Below are 13104 nucleotides of genomic sequence, written 5' to 3' on the forward strand. Positions count from 1 at the left end.
CATTAACAGCAGTGGCACCAGAGAATTCTGCCATGCACAAATGGCATGGTGCCATCTACAACCGAGAAACACACAATTGGGAGGCAGGAGAATCCCGCCCAAGGTGTATAATTGGAGAGCAGCAGTGCGGCACAGTGGTTTGCACCACTGCCTCTCAGAATCAGGGGCCTGGGTTCAATTCCTGGCTTGGATCATTGTCTGCAAGGAGTTTGCAAATTCTCCTCGTGTCTGCGTGGGTTTCCTCTGGGCGCTCTGGTTTCCTCTCTCAGTCCAAACGATGCTCTGGTTAGGTGCACTGGCCGTGCTAAATTCTCCCTCACTGTAACCGAACTGGCGCTGGAGTGTGGTGGCTAGGGGATTTTCACATTAATTTCATTGCAGTGTTAATATTCCCTTCTTACGACACGAATAAATAAATTTTATACCTTAGTTCTGGGTGCCATACTAGGAAGGGCGAGAGCACATTGGAGAGACTGCAGAAAAGGTTGACAGGAATGTTTTCAGGGATGAGAAATGTCAGTTACAAGGACAGATAGGGACTGTTTTCCTTGGAAAGGAGGAGGAGATTTAATAGAGATGTTCAAAATCATGAGAGAGCTGGACAGAGTACATGAAGAGAAACTGTTCCCACTCATAAAAGGATCACAAACATCACTGTATAGTTTAAAGTGATTTGCTAAAAAAAACTACGCGAGAAAATAATTTTTCACTCAAGTGGTTTGGGTCTGGAATGAACTGCCTGGAAGTATGGTGGAGGAAGGTTCAATCCATGCAGGGGACAATAAAAACGTCATAAAATAGAAGTAATGACACCTGCTTGGAGAGCTGGTGCAGACACAATAGGCCAAATGGCTTCCACCTGCACCATAACAATTTGTGATTTTATGAAGTTAACAATCTGTCTTCCTGGTGCCTTTTTTAAAAAATCCTATATGGAACACGTAAGTTATGAGCGTAATCTTTGCCTCTAACCTTTTCTTCCCATTTGTTCAATGGAACAAATGGCCAAAAATACATCCAAAATATCATGATGGATATGAGATGAATCAGAAAGGATGCATGACTTTCAATATTGACTTTCAAAACTAGTTATTACCAAAAGCATGAAATATTAACAAAATCAGTGGACTTATTTAAATTTTGTCCAAACTTTTAATAGTACATACAAATCTTGTTGGGAGGACCTAGGGGAGGATAGGAAATATATCCACTGCTCTTTGAAGTTCAGGGGCATTTATACTGCTCATTTTACCAACTATCAACATCCTGAGGGTCACCATTGACCAGAAATTTAACTGAAGCAGCAATATGAATACTGTGGCAATAAGGGAAGGTTAAAGGCTGGGAGTTTTGCAATGACTAACAGTATTCAAGAACCTCAACACTATCCAAACCAAAGCAGCCCATTTGATTGGCATCCCATCCACCATCCAAACATTCACTCCCCTCATCAACAGCACACGTGTCAGTTGTTTGTACCATCTATAAGATACTGTGCAGCAATTTGCCAAGCCTCCTTCAACAGCACCTTTAACTCTACCTCCACCAAAAGCCACAAACTAACATGACTTGGGTCCCTGGGTCAAGAACCTGGAACTTCTTCCTATCAGCACTGTGGATGTACCAATACTTGTTGGAAGGCTGCAGCAGTTCAAGAAATCTCACCATTTTCTTCCCAAAAGGAAATTAGGAATGGGTAATAAATACGTGCCATAACTATGTACATTATGCAGTTAGGTTTACTTCTTATTTGCTCCAAGAATTCTCACAGAAATCACATTCTTCTTTTATTTACTTCTGTAGAGATAAACCATATATGTGTCACAGTCCTCTGGAGAATCCTCCTTGGCTCCAGCTCTTCTCAAAAGTAAAACTTCTGTTTACAACCTTTTGATTGTGGATGCCTCATTTCCACGTTCTGGTTACTTTTTAATTCTTCCAATTATATTTATTTATTGCTATCTTTGCCACAAGACTGTCAAGGACCACTGCAGATTTTTCCACCAGTTTTAAACTAGGATTGTGTGCAGTTCTGGTCATCATATCATAGAACGCTTATAGAGGCACAGGAGAGGACACAGGGAAGGTTTAAAAAGGATGATACCAGAAATACGTGGAATACAAATCAAGAGAGAATTGACAGGCTGGCTTGCTTCTCGCTTGAAAAATAATTGTTGTGGGTTGATCTAAGGGTCGCACGGTGGCACAGTGGTTAGCACTGCCCGTCTCAGCGCCACAGATGGCAAGTTCAATTCTTGGTTTGGGTCACTGTCTGTGTGAAGTCTGCACATTTTCCCTGTGTCTTCGTGGGTTTCCTCCAGGTACTCAGGTCTCCTTCGGGTACTCCAGTTTCCTCCCGCAATCGAAAGATGTGCCGGTTAGGTGCATCAGCCATGCTAAATTCTCCCTCGGTATACCTGCACTGGTCACCAGAGAGTGACGACTATGGGATTTTCGTGGCAACTTCATTGCAATGCTAATGTAAGCTTACTTGTGACAAATAGATAAACTTTAAAACTTTAATTCAAATCTTTAAAATGAAAGATTTTGAAAGAATGAATACTGAATGTTTTCTCTTGTGAGGAAGGGCATAACTAGACACCATCATTTCAAGACAATCACCAATAAATCCAATTGGGAATTCAGAAGTAACTTTGTCGCTCAATAGGCGATAAGAATGTGAGTTTGTTACCAAAAGGAGTAGTTGAAGTAGACAGGGAAACAAATTTGACAAGTTCATTAGAATTCTTTGAGTATGTAACAAGCAGGGTGGATAAAGGGGAGCATTTGATGTAGTATATTTGGATTTCTAAAAGGCATTTGGTAAGATGCTACATAAAAGTTACAAGATAAGAGCTCTTGCTGGGGATATATTATATAATCGAGATCCTCCGGATAGAAGGACGGTTAACTGAAAGGCAACAGAAACTCGGAATAAATGGATAATTTTCAAATTGGCAAAGCTGTATTTAGGGGATCTACAGGAATCAGTGCTGGGGCCTTGACTATTTACAATGTATATTAACATCTTGGATGAAGGAACAGAGAGTAAGTAGCCAGATTTTTTGACAACACAAAAATGTGAAGGCACAAAACATCTGCAATGAGATACAGATAAGTGAGTGGGCAAACATTTAGCAGATAGAGTATAACGTGGGAAAATGTGAGGTTGTCCATTTGGATGGGAAGACTAGAAAGCAGATTATTATTTAAATAGAGATTGTGGAATGCCATTGTGCAGAGAGATCTGGATATCCTTCTATACGAATCACAAAAAGCTAGTGTGTAGGTCCATCATGAAATTAGGAAGGCAAATGGAATGGAGTTAAAAAGTAAGAAGTCTTGCTAAGTTGAGGACCTTGGCGAGACCACGCCTGCATACAGTTTTGGTCGCCTTATTTAAGGAGGGATATACTTGCAATGGTGGCAGTTTAGAGAAGGCTGATTCCTGGGATGAAAAGGGTTGCCTTATGAGGGAAGGTTGAGCAGACTGGACTTATATTCATTGGAGTTTAGGAGACGATGGTGATTTTATTGAAACACATAGGATTCTGAGGGGTCTGACAGGACAGATGCTGAGGATGTTTTCCCTCATGAGTGAAATCAACAATTTGGTTGGAGGTGGGGGGAGGTTCCTAAATAAGAGGCCTCTTATTTGAGATCAAGTGGGAGTCGGGGGCAAGGGTTGGGGGCAAACAGAAAAATGGGACTACGGCCACAATCAGATCAGCCACAACGTGTTCAAGGTAGGGTCAGATGACCTAATCCTACTCCTATTTCTTATGTTTGTTCTCATGTTCACCTGAAACTTGGCAAATATATATGAGGGAGAAGGGAATAGATAGTAACAATGGTAGATTTAGACAAAAAATTGGAGGAGGCTTAAAATGGAGCATAAACATCAGCGTGGGCCAGTTGGGTTATATGGCTTCTTTCTGTGCCTCATACTCAATGCAACCTTAAGCAATACAAGTCCATATCACTACAGAAGTCACAAGAGCATCTGTCAGCTGGAAATTATCACTGTTCAGAACATCAGATCAAAACTGAAGTTATATGATGTCAACTGAATCTCTCAAAGCATTACTATTTAGCAATAAATATATCTTGTAATGTACAAAACAAGACAATGTTTCAGTGTTATATAACTCAACAGTATATTAGGAAATAAATCAATACAGCAACAAAATCGGGACAACTCATCAAACTTGAAATACCAGAAAAAATCAAAACTGAACAGACATTTTCAAGGGGAAAATATCCAAAATGGCATACAACAACTTACTTTATTCATCTTCATGCAAGTTCCAAAATCCGCTAATTTTAAGTGACCAGATTTGTCAAGTAACATATTATCTGGCTTCACATCTCTGAGAAAAAGACAAAAAAAGCACTATTTTTGTAAAGTATTTTTGCAAAATAGAAGGTAGTTTCAATGTTACTTGTCAGCAATGTTCTAAACATTTAATATAAAATAACTTCACATGTGCAACATGCACATGTGCATCCACATAAAGAAAAAATAACTTGCATTTTGATAGCATATTTCACAACCTCAGGATAGAGTCATACAGTCCAGAAAAAACCCTTTGGTCCATCGAGTCTGCACCAACAATATCTATTACTAAAGGCATGGTAATCCCATTTTCCTGCACTTGTCCCATACCCTTGAATATTATGATATTTCAATGCTTATCCAAATGTTTTTAAAGATTGTGAAGGTTTTCGGCCGTGACTACCTTCCCAGGCAGTGCATTCCACCACTGAGTGAAAATGATTTTTCTCAAATCCCCTCTGAATCTCCTGCCCCTTACCCTAAAACTATGCCCCTTGTGATGACCTCACAACCAAGGGGGAACAGCTGTTCCCTACTCACCCTATGGCCCAAAGCATTTTGCAGCCAATGAAGTATTCTTGATGGGTCGCCACTATTGTCTTGTAGAAAATGCAGCACCTAATATGCCCACAAGAAGCAGTGTAATAATGACACCCAATCTACTTTAATGAAGTTAGACAAATAAAATACAAGTAGGACAGGAAACCAGGGAGACCTCCGTTGCTCTTCAAATTAGCGCCATGGATTTTTTTTTACACCTACCTCAAATGGGAGGTGGGGCTGTGGTTTAACCTCCCATTTGAAAAATGACACCTGTGATAGTGCAGCACTCCTCAATATTGCAATGCAGTAACAGTTAAGAGTTTGTGCTCAAGTATCTGGAGTGGGACTTGAATCTGCAACCTTCTAACCCAGGTGAGTGTGCTACCACTGAGCCGCAGCTCAAACACACACGTTGTTTATGTGAAGTTGTGTACATATTTTAAATAATGTTAAAGCTATAACATAACTTCAAGAAATTAGTATTGTCAATTCAATTTGTAACAGTCAGGATTAACCATCTGAGAATGATTAATTACCTGTGAATGAAGCCCATAGAATGAATGGCATCCAGGGCAAGTACAACTTCTGCTGTGTAAAACCGGGCCCATTTTTCAGGCATATCGTAATTACTCATTAAATTTACGAGATCCCCACCAGGCATGTATTCCATCACCATGTAGAGATAACGATTATCTTGGAATGCGTAGGATAGCTATTTAGAGAATAACAGGTTTATCATTTCATAACAGCAAATCTGTCAAAAACAATATTGCTATTACATATTATGCAAATGAGAATAACCACTCAAGATATATTAAAAGTAAAATGCTGCAGTTGGAAATAAAAATTGAAAATGCTGGAAATAGTCAGCATCTGTGGAGAAAGAAATATAGATTTAACTTTCATGTCCATGACTTTTAGTATTGTTGACATGTTTTCATTTTGCATTCATTAGGACAAACCCAAGACCACCAAATTTCAAATAATCACAATTCATACTACTTAAGGAAAGGGTGCTAATTGGTTGGCAAGTCGACTCCAATTGTCCTAGGCATTGCCAGGGAGAAAACAATGTAGAACTATAGGCTCTCCATTCTGCTGGGTAATTCAAAAAGGTGTTAAAGCTTGACCACGTTCCTTTTGTTTGCAGAGAATGGGTCTTAGCATGTTTGTTGCATCAAGCAAATGTAAATGTTCATCTTATACGCTCATCTTAAATGACAGATTTATCACTTCATAAAGGCAAAACTGTCACAAGTAACATTGCTATTACATATTATGCAAATGAGAATAAACATTCAAGATATGTCAAAAACAAAATACTACAAATATTGGAAATAAAAACAGAAAATGCTGGAAATAGTCAGCTGATCATCTTAAATTTGTTGCTGGCATAGCTATTAGCACACTCAGCATTGTTCAGTGCTTCCCAATCTCAGAATCACATCTAACATTATATTTCGATTGGGTTTTGCAAGCGCATACTGGTCGAGTATAGTCTCAATAAATTATATAGCCCTAGGATCCCCTTTGGGGATCCTTTTCCTCAACACGTTAATTGAAAATTCTGCTAATGGGTTTCCCAACACCGTTAACCACAAGCCAACCTTTACTGGTCAATATATATGTTTGGAATCATGTAACTCCACAAGCCATAAGATTGACCTCATCAGCAATTTTGTAAATAGGACACGAGCCAGTTGTTACTTTGTAAGCTTGACACAGAAATAGAGTACATCTAAACTACCTGTGGGATAATGGTTATCCTGATTAGACTATATATCATTCAAACTCGCAAATTGACCAAAGACCACCATTTCAGACCTGAAAAGTATCAAGTCTACCTCAAATTATTCTAGAAAGGCAAAGTAGCTTGAAAATTTGAGTAACAGGTTAAGCAAGCTTTTCACGCTGCGGCTATGCAGTGCATTAGTATTTTCCATCAACAGGATGCGGCCATCAGTCCAAATCGATGACCTGCTCACCACACAATTGAGCACAGTCATTCATGAATCTCAATGCCAGTGTGATGCCGGGTATGTAGGTCGGATGTTCCAGTGATCGGCTGATCGAATCAAACAACATGTTGCTTCTGTTGTTCGTAATAGGTGGAGAACAGACCAGACTCAACCAGCCCATGCATGAAAAACCCAAAGCATCTACTTTAGAAGTGACTCTGCAATTGAATAGCACATGCTGAACAACAATTCTTCAATGTGCTAATAGCTACACTAACAACTAATTTAAGATTATTAGTCAATTTCATAATGTGGCTCATTTATACTTGTTGGAAGCAACATACTTTCACATGCAGCAACCTGTTCTTTATAAACAAAAGGAATATGTTCAAGCTTTGCACATTTCTAGAACTACCTGGCGGCATGGGGAGCCGGTAGTTTCCCTTTGTTTTCTCCTTTGCAATGCCATGGCAAAACAGTCGACTTGCCAACCAAACACCCCGTTTCTCCAGTATTATAAATTATTGTAACTGTTTAAAAATTGCCATTCTTCACAATGAATGGAAGATGAAAAGCTTCAGCAATTTGTCTCTCTTTTCAGCAGTACTTAATACCGTCATAAGAACTGGAAAACATAAGAGAAGTAACTGTAAGTAAATGGGGAGGGAAAAGGGAGGGGGTGCAAAGAACAAAAAGGGTAGGTCTGTGATAGGGTAGAAGGCAGGAATGATTAAATGACAAAGGAATTACGCTGTAGTGAAACAGGAAAATAAATCTTATACCATTTTAGTAACAATCTACTAATATAATCCTTGTTCCTTTTAAAAAAGAGTCAACACATAATTTTTTGATTGAAGACTTTAAAACAGATAAAGGTTTATTTGGATAGAATGGCAAAAACTCCTCAAAGGTATCACCTTGAAGAATGTGTTTGACTTTCTTTCATGCTTTATCCTAAACAAAAGTTCACGGGCAGCACAGTGGCATAGTAGTTAGCACCATTAAGGAGAATATCACAGCTCTACTGCGGAACGACACCGTGAAGGGCTCATACAACAAGGCAATATGGATAAAGCTCAGAAATAGGAAGGGTGTAGTCACAAAGTTGGGGGTTTACTATAGGCCACCCAACTGCCAGCAGGAGATAAAGGAACAGATATGGGCAGATTTTGGCAAGGTGTAAAAGTAACAGGGTTATCGTGGTGGGAGATTTTAACTTCCCGTATATTGACTGGGACTCATGTAGTGCTAGGGGTGTGGATGGGGCAGAGTTTGTAAGGAGCATCCAGGAGGGCTTCTTGAAACAATATGTAGATAGTCCAACTAGGGAAAGGGCCATGTTGGACCTGGTACTGGAGCCCGGCCAGGTGGTCGATGTTTCAGTAGGGGAGCAGTGACCACAATTCAGTAAGCTTTAAGGCACTGATGGATAAAAATAAGTATAGTCTTGAAGTTAAGGTGCTAAATTGTGAGAAGGCTAATTACAAAAATATTAGGCAGAAACTGAAGAAGGTAGATTGGGGGCAGATGTTTGAGGGCAAATCAACATCTGGCATGCGGGAGGCTTTTAAGTGCAAGTTGATAGGGATTCAGGACAGGCATATTCCTGTAAGAATGAAGGATAAGTATGGCAAGTTTTGGGAACATTGGATAAGGGGTGATATTGTGAGCCTAGTCAAAGAGAAAAAGGAAGCATTTGTCAAAGCTAGGAAGCTGGGAACACACAAAGCAAGAGTGGAAATCAAGAAAGTAGAAAGAAACTTATACAAAGAGTAAGGAGGGCTAAAAGGGGTCACGAGAAAGCCTTGGCCAACAGGATTAAGGAAAATTTCAAGGCTTTTTATATAAAAGAGCAAGAGGATAGTCAGGGTGAAGGTGAGAGTCAAAGACAAGGGAGGGAATCTGTGTGTGGAGCCAGGGGAATTGGGTGAGGTGTTAAATGAGCACTTTGCATCAGTATCACCAAAGAGAAGGACTTGGTGGATGATGAGTCTGGGAAAGGATGTGTAGATAGTTTGAGTCATGTTGAGATCAAAAAAGAAGAGGTATCGGGGCTCTTGTGAAACATTAAGGTAGACAAGTCACCAGGGCCTGATGGGATATGCCCCAGAATACTGAGAGAGGCAAGGGAGGAAATTGCTGGGGCCTTGAGAGAAATCTTTGTATCCTTCCTGGCTACAGGGGAGATCCCAGAGGATTGGAGAATAGCTAATGTTGTTCCTTTGTTTAAGAAGGGTAGCAAGAACAATCCTGTGATTACATCCACTGATGTAAGGCCAATGAGCCTCACATCAATGGTAGGGAAATTATTGGAGAGGATTCTTCGAGACAGGATTTATTCCCACTTGGAAATAAGTGGACATTTTGGTGAGAAGCAACATGGTTTTGAGAAGGGGCGATCATGTCTCACTGACTTGATCGAGTTTTTCAAGGAAGTAATGAAGATGATTGATGAGGGTATGGCAGTGGATGTTGTCTACGTGGACTTCAGTAAAGCCTTTGACAAGGTCCCTCGTAGCAGGCTGGTGCAGAAGGTGAAATTGTATGGGATCAGAGGTGAGCTGGCAAGGTGGATACAAAACTGGCTCGGTCAAAGATGACCAAAGGTAGCATTGGAAGGGTGCGTTTCTGAATGGAGAGCTGCAACAAGTGGTGTCCCTCAGGGATCAGTGCTGGGACCTTTGCTGTTTGTAATATATATCAATGATTTGGAGGAAAATGTAACTGGATTGATTAGTAACTGGATTGAGGACCATCAGAGGATGCAGCAGGATATAGATCAGTTGGAGACTTGGGCAGAGAGATGGCAGATGGACAGTAACCCCGACAAATGTGAGGTAATGAATTTTGGAAAGTCTAATACAAATAGGAAATATACAATAAATGGCAGAACCCTTGAGTATTAATAGGCAAAGGGACCTGGGTGTACAGGGACATAGGTCACAAACTGACAATGCAGGTGGAGAAGGTAGTCAAGAAGGCATACAGCAGGCTTGTCTTCATCGGCTGGGGAATTGAGTTTAAAAATTGGCAAATCATGTTGCAGCTTTACAGAACCTTAGTTAGGCTACACTTGGAATATAGTGTTCAATTCTGGTTGCCACACTACCAGAAGGATGTGGAGGCTTTGGAGAGGGTACAGAAAAGATTTACCAGGGTGTTGCCTGATATGGAGGGCATCAGCTATGAGGAGAGGTTGGAGAAACTTGGTTTGTTCTCACGAACAGTGGAGGTTGAGGGGCAACCTGATGAAGTCTACAAAATTATGAGAGGCATGAACGGAGTGGATAGTCAGAAGCTTTTTCCCATTGTGGAAGAGTCAATTACTAAGGGGCACAGGTTTAATGTGCGAGGGGCAAGGTTAAAAGGAGATGTACGAGGCAGTTTTTTTTACAGAGAACAGTGGGTGCCTGGGACTCATTGCAAGGGGACGTAGTCGAAGCAGATATAATAGTTACTTTTAAAGGGCATCTTGACAAATACATGAATAGGATGGAAGTAGAGGGATACGATCCTCGGTAGGGTACAGGGTTTTAGTTAAGTTGGGTTGCATGGTTGGTGCAGGCTTGGAGGGCCGAAGGGCCTGTTCTTGCGCTGTAATCTTTTCTTTGTTCACTGTTGCCTCACAGCACCAGGGATCTGGGTTCGATTCCCAGCTTGGGTCACTATCTCTGCAGAGTCTGCATGTTCTCCCCACATTTGTATGTTTCTCCTCCGGATACTCCGGTTTTCTCCCACTGTCCGAAAGACGAGTTGGTCAGATGCACTGGACACGCTAAATTCTCCCTCAGTGTACCCAAACAGGAGTGTGGCAACTAGGGGATTTTCACAGTAACTTCATTGCAGTGTTAATGTAAGCTTACTTGTGACACTAATAAATAAACTTTAACTTTAAAGTTTAAAACTTTAAATACTCTTACTAATGCTTACCAAAAACAACACTTTAAAAACATTAGATCAGTTAATCCAAGAATAAATGTGATGTGGTGAACCATTAACCAATTTGTAATGGTCAACTTGTTAATTTCTGTACGGTTGACAGGTTTCAAGAAATACTTTCCTATTCATATCCATTCTTCACATCCGCCTCAAACATCTACTGAAAAGTCTATTTAAGTGTAGTGGACTTCTTTCTCACTGAAATGGTTCAAGTTATTCAATTTCAAACACAAATATCTCATTCAAGATGAGAAGGAATCAAAAACATGAGCTTGATTGTTGCTTTGTATAAGTATGTATATGAGCTACAGCATATACAAATCATATTTCCTAAATACATTTACTGGATAACATAAATTCAAATTATGAATTGTGTTGAATACAATATATTGTGTTAAAATATGTCTAAATCAAAAACAGTGGCCTGCATGATATCTAGTTGAAAATGGTTTTATTTGGAACTTTCAGCTTTGGAAGTGTGTCGCCAGCCATTTTTCTCTCCTCCCTCCTAGAAGAGTTTGGAGTCTCCGTCTGATACCTTGTCCAAATGGCTAATAGTCAGCAGTAAATGATGAGACATCTATGGTGAATCACAGCCAAACCTGTTGCCCTCACCTGATGCTATATATAATGCCTTTCAGCACTAGAAAAGCATGATAATAAATACCTTGGTAGGTTCTTGCTTCATTCACGTCCTACTGCTGTCCCAGATGAAATCAGGTAACTGCTATTGGACCAGCACTGAATCTGAGACCTTCCTGATCAGTATGGTTCAGTTAGTCCCTTAATTGTTCATTGACCTCTCAGATTTATGGTGGAAGTAATCATTTTTCAGGTTGAGTATCAGTGATTGTAACTCAGATGCAACGATTTTCAGATTCAACAAATCCACAGATTTTCAAAGCTGCTCAATACAACATCATATAATGGTAAAAACAAATTTAAATTTACCTGTACAACCCATGGACTATTGGCAAAAGCCATGATGCCCCTCTCTTCCCAGAAGAATGCTGAATCAGATCGCTTAATCATCTCAAACTTGCTGAGCAGTTTCATTGCGAACACTTTTCTTGTACCTCTGTGTCTCACCTTAAAATAAATATTGCATGAGCAGTTAACTTACCCATCATGCTTTTTTTGCCCTCACATTAAGTTTTAATGACTATATGTAACAGTCAATAGTTAAAATGTTTTAATTTTCATGAAACACAGTGGAATCTATCCTTTCAATTTCTGAATTTTTAAACATGAAAGACTAAAATAACTGAAACGCAAACATTTAAAAACATCAAGCTTTGTCATGAAAATGTTATTCCTTATAAACAGCAGCAGTTTTTAGTTTCCAAATCATTAATTATATATTTTACATTTAACTTGAATCCATCATGTGTTGGATCTTTGTTGCAGATATCAAACCTTTCAAAGATTTTGGTGGAACAAACATCAGAAATTCACACAAATGCCACAAGAATTTTTAAAAAATCAAAACGCATAACACCATTTGTTACCAAATTTATGAACAGAGGTAGAAAAGCAATGAATCAGCAACCAGTGAAATTCTAATTAAACTGCTTGCTGAGGATGATGTTTTCTCAAGTATCTTAATAAGGTTTGTTGTTTTCTCAATCATCACAACATAAAATTTCATTATAAAAATATGGGATTATATATTCATACAAAACCAACAAATCTGATCAAAGAATTCTGCTAATTACCATCTACTGACTTTATTCAGCTAATGAATCAAAACTTCCATCTTGGAAGAAGCACAGGGTACCAATGGTGCAAAATGTACTCTTGATGGGAGATTTCAATCTTCATCACCAAGAGTGGATCAGTAGCAATACTACTGACCAATCTGTAAGGATGCAACTACTAGACTGGGTTTGAGGCAAGTTGAGAGAGAACCGATTTGACCTATCTCTCACCAGCCTAACTGTCACAGATCCATCTAGTCATGACAGCCTTGGCAGGAGTGATAATTGCACATGCCTTGTAGATACAAAATTTTGTTTTTTCATTGTGAATATCTTTAATTGTGTTGTATAGCACTATTACTATTCTAATTAGGATGGATTCAGAACAGATTTAGAAACTCAAAACTGAATGGCCACGAGGCAGCAGAATTGTATTCCAACACAATCTGTAACCTCATGATCTTGTTTATCCCTCACTCAGCCCTTAGCATCCAATCTGTCCAAACATGGTTTTGTGAGTATAGAAGAGCATGCCAGCAGCTTGGCATGCCTGATAATGATGCAATGAAGCTCCAACAAAGGATTACATGCATGTTACATACTGGAAGCAAAATGATATAAACAGTTCTAA

At 39.5% G+C, this 13104-nt stretch overlaps 1 protein-coding gene across 1 annotated transcript in view; it reads right to left on the reverse strand.

Moving 5' to 3' along the window:
* The window catches only part of rock1 (Rho-associated, coiled-coil containing protein kinase 1), a 140045-nt gene that overhangs the window by 65951 nt on the left and 60990 nt on the right, over positions 1-13104 (reverse strand). The window contains exons 4-6 of the mRNA XM_080194293.1: positions 11728-11865; positions 5416-5591; positions 4286-4370 (exon numbers count right to left, since the gene is read on the reverse strand). Coding sequence (XP_080050419.1) covers positions 4286-4370; positions 5416-5591; positions 11728-11865 — 399 coding nt within the window. The remainder of the gene's footprint in view (positions 1-4285; positions 4371-5415; positions 5592-11727; positions 11866-13104) is intronic.

Source organism: Carcharhinus amblyrhynchos, chromosome 8 (genome assembly GCF_965287045.1).
Source record: "Carcharhinus amblyrhynchos chromosome 8, sCarAmb.v2.hapA, whole genome shotgun sequence".
In the NCBI taxonomy this organism is placed as follows: domain Eukaryota; kingdom Metazoa; phylum Chordata; class Chondrichthyes; order Carcharhiniformes; family Carcharhinidae; genus Carcharhinus; species Carcharhinus amblyrhynchos.